This window comes from Ursus maritimus (assembly GCF_017311325.1).
Source record: "Ursus maritimus isolate PB19 chromosome X unlocalized genomic scaffold, ASM1731132v1 scaffold_X1, whole genome shotgun sequence".
Taxonomy (NCBI): Eukaryota; Metazoa; Chordata; class Mammalia; order Carnivora; family Ursidae; genus Ursus; species Ursus maritimus.
In genome coordinates this window covers 119,562,103-119,569,827 of record NW_024423319.1, presented here as the reverse complement: position 1 = coordinate 119,569,827, position 7,725 = coordinate 119,562,103, and the positions used below count along the sequence as shown (strand labels likewise).

At 46.0% G+C, this 7,725-nt stretch overlaps 1 protein-coding gene across 1 annotated transcript in view; it reads right to left on the bottom strand.

Annotated features, from left to right (window-relative positions):
- The window catches only part of ANOS1 (anosmin 1), a 205,638-nt gene that overhangs the window by 48,875 nt on the left and 149,038 nt on the right, over positions 1 to 7,725 (bottom strand). The window contains exons 5-6 of the mRNA XM_040634628.1: positions 3,523 to 3,707; positions 1,198 to 1,327 (exon numbers count right to left, since the gene is read on the bottom strand). Coding sequence (XP_040490562.1) covers positions 1,198 to 1,327; positions 3,523 to 3,707 — 315 coding nt within the window. The remainder of the gene's footprint in view (positions 1 to 1,197; positions 1,328 to 3,522; positions 3,708 to 7,725) is intronic.

Sequence of the window (7,725 nt, the reverse complement as noted above, 5' to 3'; positions counted from 1 at the left end):
AATCATTTATCCCCCTGCCTCCCTAAATCATAAAACCACTTGGAGACACAGTCTCAAGACAAGGTTTGAGGGCTATGATTGCACTTTTAAACTTGCTTTGTGTTTGTCCCACTGGAGGGAAAAAATGCACCTTTCCTTTCCTAACAGGTCTTTTTAGAAAAGAGTTAAAAGAGTACAACATAAGGTGTAATAGAATCCCAATACCAAATGATTTCGGTTGCAAGCGTTCCTCGTCTGAGAGCAATGATGTCATTGACAAGGGGGTAGCAATACGATGTAGTGAGACATGGGCAGACTGGCGGCAACACACACTTCCCCAATCACGCAACAGAAATAGCAAGCGATAGCGGCCAGTTCAGACCTTCCCATAATGAAAGACACAGGACTGAGGGGACACATCTTACACCCTTCATTAACATCACAAAGCGTCTTAAGATCAGTCTAAATTAGCTTCCACGGACCACGTTGGGGAGTAAGTGAATGAGCTCACTGGCCCCCAGCTGTGACCCGGGACCCTGCAGCACGTGTAGACCGAACAGAGAAGACGCACGGCCCACGAAGCACAACGGGAGAAAATGCATATGATGTGTTATTTGTATCTAATCCAGGGATGGCCTTCCACTAGCACACACGAAACTCACCAGAGATGTCATGTCCTTCCACCCGCCAGACATGTCACAGCATTAGTATTCGCTAGACTCCAGAGGCCTTCCAACAGCAATGAGATAAGAACTGAACAAAATTACAGCCATGGCACAGGGGACCGGGGGTTTAAACTCTGGATGTCGTGAAGCAAAAGAGATTAATTCACACTCAATACAACCATCGTTTCGGGAAGAGCTTCACAGCCTCAAGCACCTCAAACCAAACCCTTCTCTCCAGAAATTAGCTGAATGGGGACTAAGGCAGATTATCTGGAGGCAAGACTGAACACAGTTGATCATGGAAAACCACCACTTCCAAGGTGAGAAAACCCCACTCTGTTATCCTGCACGATGTTTTGAAGGTAAAAGGCCCGTGACGTTCTTAACCGTACATTCACACACGTGTGCCTTCAAACACATCTGGTCCCGTTCACGCAGAACAGCAAAGCCACCTGCTGACCAACCACACATACGGACATGGTGACACCATGGCTCTGCACCCCAGGAGTGCCCAGCAGGAAGGTGAGCACAGGGTCAGGAACGCGAGACTGACCTTTGGAGGAGCGGAAGTGTTTGCTGGGGGCCGTGAAGCCTCGGGTCCCATGCACGTTGACAGCTGCCACTCGGAACTGGTACCACCTGCTGGGTCGTATGTCCGTCAGCTGGACCCGCTCATCTGTGGTCTGCGGAGAAGTGTCACAGAGCACCCTTTTATCCAGATGTGTCAGTAGGGTGTGTCTTAAAAGCACACCACCTCGTCAGCCAGCGCAACACCACCCTGACCTCCCTGTGCCCTTGTGCCTAAGTGTGGTCATCACCCTCAGTTATGAGAAGAGCTGTCGGGGGCCAAGGAATTTCTAGGGCATTTCAGCTGTTTAATTCCATTCCTAGGGATTTCACCCCAAAGAGTTAAAGATCTGTCCAGCCAATGCCATGAACATGCCTGGGCTACTTACGACTGGTGACGTAATGCAGCATTAAACCCACGAGGGGCTTCACCACTCCATTACACATGTGAGCGAATATGTACGTGAGCTAATCATTACATTATAGGCAAGAAGATGAAATCATCTTTTGATTATAGAAAGACAACGTCTCTTGAACATGCTTGCCAAACAGTCTTGGAAGTCAGGAAGAGGACCCACACGCTTTAACAATTGCTGGACGTGCACTGTAACCCAAGCCTTTCTTCCCTGTTTGAGCAAATCGGGTAAGACCTGCAAAGACCCGCAGGTGTGTGGACACAGGAAAATGCCCACAGGAAAAAAACCAGACACTGGGGAAGGTGCCTAGTTTGGCTGCCTCTCCGTCTGGAGTCGCGAAGTTGACTCAGCTGGTGCTCAGTGGATGAACGTGGTCAAGGGACATTGAACCGAAACCCTCGCAAACCCTACTCCGTAATAACCTCTTGGAAGGGGCTGTCACCTTTGCTTTAATATCTAACAGGGCAGGCTATGAACTCTTCAATGGGGCTTTGTACCTCACTGTGCGGAATGTGAGGCGACTCCTTCATGGACCTCGACATTTACTCTTTGTGGCCTTGAGTTTAAAAACCTACAGTCAGCAGGATCCCCACAACATTTAGCAAAGAAAGGAAGGTGGAAGGAAGACAGAGGAAGACATGAAGCAGCGAAAATAATCAAAATAATTAAAGACCTTTCCTCTCTCCAAAACAGAAGGGATAAAGGACTGATCTTACTGTTACTTTCATAAATGTTTAAATAATTTGGAAAATTTACAAGTGAGATCGTACCATTCAGGAAGCGTACCATGTAAATCAAACAGACTTTTAGGCTGGATGCGAGACATCTTTAGGATTAATTAAAGCAACCTTTTTTTTAAAGAAAATATGTATGAAATAGAATTACTAAATTTATTTGGCCAGGGGTTTTTGTTTTTTGGGGTTTTTTTTGCCAGTAATTTGTTGCCTGTACATCCAATTGCTCGTTGCTTTTGGGGTCTCTAAATTACTTCCGTGTTTATACTCTTTGAGATACTCCTATTAGAAAAGAATCAAACTCCTCCTCCAAACACCTGGGTACTGAAATTTATTTTGTATTTACTGAAAGGAATAATGGGAATCTCTTGAGCAAAATGACCCGCTGCACGCCAGGTCAGGATTTGTGCCCGCGGACACACGTGGAGAAGCCACTGCCGTTGCTGAGGGCACGAGGGGCTTCACATTGAGAATCTGTTCTTTCTCTGAAACCGTGTAGGCTTCTTGCAGCTGGGAGTGCATTTAGGAGCGCTTAAAAAGAAAGAAAATATTTGCTTTTCTCATCAGAGAGACGGAAAGGGAAGCCGCAGCGCTAAGATAAACCCCAGGACTGCTGCCATCCAGCTGGGGGTATCAGCGTGTAAGCGGACCGGGACGGAGGAAGCACTCGGCAACGAGTGGGGAGCGGCGGGCTCCTTCCCACCAAGTGCTTGTGTGATAGGAATCTTACTCCATCACCTCAAGTCCTTGTGTAGAATGAAGGCTGCGATGCGGGACAAAAAGAGAAGTCACTTAGAGGACCCAGTGTCATATGAACTCGTCCTAATGCCGTTGCAGTTCTCTTACTCGGGGCGGTTTTAAGTTTATCTCAAGGAAGTACACTTCTTGGAGGAAATAAATGCGAATGCTCAGAAAATCATCTCCCTCCCACATGTGTTTTGAGCAAAGGAAGCCAAGAGTCAAGTTCCTGGTTGTACCGGGTGCTATCTACGGAGCTCGGCCTGTCTTGTGTAGACACGCGGGCTGTGACGGCCCCATCTGACCAAGTCACTTTCGGTGCTCAGGCTACCTAGGCTGAGGCGCAGCGAGTTCATCTTCTACCGGCGGGTGTGTGGTCGACAAGACCTCAAGGGGGAGGGGGAGAGTCCGAGGACCACCGACCTGGGCCACCGTCCGCCAGTGCGTGGCATCGTCTTCGCTAGGATGAATTCCGTAATTCCACCTTCTCTGTACCACGTAGATCACGGGCTCAATGGAAATGTTGAATTTCGAGGACCACTTAACGTCCAGCTGTCCGGACTGCAGTTCTGTAAACCGTAACTCTTTTCTGGGCTTCAGGGGGACCCCTGGAACAGGAGCATAGCAATTAAGACAATCGGCTTGTGACGCCAGTGCAGGTGAAGCTGAGGAAGAAAACTTCTAGAAAAGACCAGCTTCACATCATGACCACTGACCCTCGCTTCCCTCCAGAAGAGTGGCTCCTCCCCAGCACGGTTCATGTTGGAAACCGGACGTGGAGGTCAGCCCGCCGCATTTCAAGAGCACCACCTCCTTTTCTTTTACCTTTCCCACTTTTTAAAGAGGCTCTAAATTCAAAGTATTTTTCCCCCAGTCATCTCGAGAGCAATTCTTTTATGTGCATTCTTCGGAATAAACAGTGTTACCGCGTTACATCACTGGAGGTCAACAAGGAATTCACTTGAGGCCACAGTCACGAGGGCTTTGAGGACCCCTCAAAGTTTGCTCGCCCCTCCCGCTCAGAAATATTGCCTTTTAAGGGAAAAATTACAGACTAAATGCTCTCATGTGGTCAGACCTTACAAGAATGATTTCCAAAGCATAGATCTTCTGCATTCCCCAACTGATTGCGGGGCTCTCTCCTATAGACTTATGGTTTAAAATTGGAAAATGATGAATTTATACTGTTTGGTTTTGGCACGAGTGACCGCCTTGCTTCAAAAGTCCCTCACAGGTGTCTCATTTTAAAGTAGTTAATCATTCTGATTTCTTTTTCCCCCTACGGCGCATGCAAGTGGTCTGGCGACTGACAGACTTAAGACCCGGAGTTCAGAACCATAGGCATTAGGGAAACGCAAGTTTAAAACAAAGCTCTGTACTCAGAGGGTATGTAAACTGGATTAGGGAGAGTGCATGGCACCATGATGTTCGATGCCATCAGAACCTTGAACACCAGCTGCCATTAACACCAGTTTCTCTGGACAATGAGCATCTGCCTAACACACTGACAACTCATTTGAACGTGGTATTTCATAACGCTTTTTCCATTTCTTCCATTTAAGCCGAAAGGAAATTGAAAAATGTGCAAATACAAAATGTAGACACTATGTGATGTATGTTAGTGATCTCACCGAGTATCAACTCTGATTTTTTTTCATTTGGATCTTAATTCATGCTAAGTCTTGTTTGCGGGAAATTTTCAAGTCCTTACACATTTGGGTGGAGGGAGTTGCATAATTTTAAAATATCAGCAAATAAATCTGCTCAAAGGTCAATGAGTTCTACAAAATACTTTCTAGAAAACACATTCCCCATGCCTACTGCAGTCTGTTTTGATTTGCTGATGGGTTGTCCTTTACTGTAACATTGGTGCCTCAACTGGTCCTCACTGGGAGCTTGTGCTGTGGGTAAAGGGTTAATTATCTACATTTGGAACATCAAGTAATTGAGTCTGAGGAAGATTAAGTTGCCAGGAGCAATGACGTGATCTCAGGTTCCTGAGTTTTCTGCTTCCTTCTCCATTTTGTCTTAGAAAGAGCCACTTAGCAAAGTAGAGAAAAGAGGCAGTTTTCATAGCTCTGCATATCCCTGAAAGATTCTGATTCGAAGGTCCTTGATGTCCTTGGTTAGTGTGGAACAGGTCTCCCGTTCTGCCACGGCATGAGGGTTTTTCTAAGTTCGAGTCATAAACTTTGCTTTGCAGTACACAACCTTATATTAGGAGTCCCATTTGCTTTCGTGCCTGGAGTATTTCTGCTAAGCAAGGGACTCTGAAATCTGTCCCCATCTGTGCTGTGGGCCCCACTGCTGAACAAACTTCTCCACCCAAGTCCCAACCCAAATGTCCTTCCTCAGGATGTCCCCTCCCCTGGTGATAGCTTCATGACCACTCTAGCTAACAGACCTTTCGACTAGTTCTTGGACCCACCAATATCTCTTCGTTGGACTGCAGAGTGTAATTTCAGGAAGCCTCCCACCCCATGCCCCCATAAGCCCATCTTTTTCTCTAATTCCCTCTTCACGATATTTTGTGATAATTGTTTTCCTAAAGTAGAGGACAGATGGTCTCCTCCACCTTCTCCAACTATTCAACTGCGTCCCATTTTCTGTGGAATGAACACGTGTCATGTCCTCCGCATCACGCCAGACCATCTTCATGACCTACTACCAGCGATCTTTCTACTTATCTCATGGTACATTTCACATATTTGTCACACAACCTGCTTTTAAACCCCTCTTTTGTAGAAACACGCTGCCAGGTACTTCCTACTACCACTAGGTATTTTCAATCTGAAATGTCTTTCCTCTTACTTTCTGACTACGGACACATGAATACTTCCAGGCTCAGACTGAATGCCACCGCTCAGAGCTACTTACCCTAAACCTCCCAACTGGAAATAAAGCTTGCATTCTTCTGCCCCTCTTTGAAGCTTAGCCCATAACTGTCCACATGTGCACTGAACTGCCTTTTACTACAGAAGCTCCTTGGATGGTGTCTGTCTTCCCCAGGAAGCTACAGCCGCCAGCCCTCAAGGAACAGGTCCCTTCACTCCCACACCTCACAGTGGCCCAGGAGAGCACATTCTGCAAGAGCAAATGTTCAGGACATGTGTGCTGAAGAACAGCCTAACCCTGTCCCATCCCACACTCAAGAACATATCTGCAGAACTAAGAGGATATGGAAACAGTGACACAATGTGCACCAATGGCCAGCCCCTCTCTGCTGGAGGGCACTCACCTTAGGGAAAGGAGAAAACTTAACACAGGTATTCGCTTACTCTTCCATTTTTAAAAAGCAAATACTAAATAATAATACAATAAAACTCTATTGGTAAGTTTACAAGATGGAATGAATAGTTTTATTGCATTGACAGAGCGTTCCCAGTTTTTTTAAAAAAAAAGACCAATTCCTGACAATTCCTGACATGACGGAAATCCCAAAATGTGTTGATGAGTTTTAATCCAGAAGTAGCTCTCTAAAGACTTAGGTCAAGAAAAGAAGCTACCAGAGTTTATCCGAGGGAAGAAAAACCAACCTCGACCAAATGATGGCTTTGTATCATGCTTGCATCCAGGTGGGTCCTAGACACACTTTCTACCGAGGGCTGACGTGAAGAGAGGCTGGCCCCTGAGGACAGTTTGTGATTCATGTGGTTTCTTTGTGCACAGTAAAGAGAAGGGCTGGTTAGTTCTTCAAACTCATAAAGCACATTGTCTAGGCTTTCCAATGCAAGTTTCTCCTTGGCTCTCCTATGCATAAACCTCTAGTGTAAATGCAACTCCAGTAAATACCCCGGCCGCTGAAGTAACCTGAACTCAGCAGCAGCAAAGCAAGCATCCGAATCCCCTTGCTACAAGGTTTTCATCTTGAATATCCTTCAACTACCAAGGGCCTGAATCGAACATAATGAGCATCAGCGTGATGTCAGTTCGCATTTCTTCATTTAACAATCTCTCCAATTATTACGTACAACAATCCTATGATTTGCATGTTGAGAAATGGTCCATCTGCTTTGCATCAGGGTCAGCTGGCTCTCTTGATTGGAAGGCACTCCAGCACTCGGCTGTAATTGTGTGCAGATGGGGCTCGGCCCCCCAGCCCCCGGGACCCCCAGCCCCCAGCGCCAGGCCTTCTGCACAGTGCAAGTAGCTCACCCAGCACCCGAGCTGTACAGCCAGATGTGCAGAATGCGTGTCTCCTCGGCGTGTTCCTTACTGTGCAAATGACTAGACTTTTTCTCCTTCATTTTTGAACAAACTAGTCATCCGAAATCCACACTATTCTGTCAAAAATGTGATCCTATAACATCCCACAATATGTGACAATACAGGTGCTTTGTCTTTAAAGCATCACAAGTATTGGGGTGAAACTCAATGATTTAAAAAATTTGGAAAATGTAATGATAGAAAACTCAATGATCAGAATCAGCAGTTGCAAATCATGAGACTTGATGATTCCTGTAAAAATGTTTCTGCCAGGAGTCTAAATGTTATGCAAATGTAGCAAGACATAGTGTTCCAATGATTCAATAATTCACCATCAGTCAACATCTCTCCTAGAGGTCATCAGTATTCACAGAATTTGTGTTCATAACCCTAATTAAGGTATTGGGTCACTGTATTTGA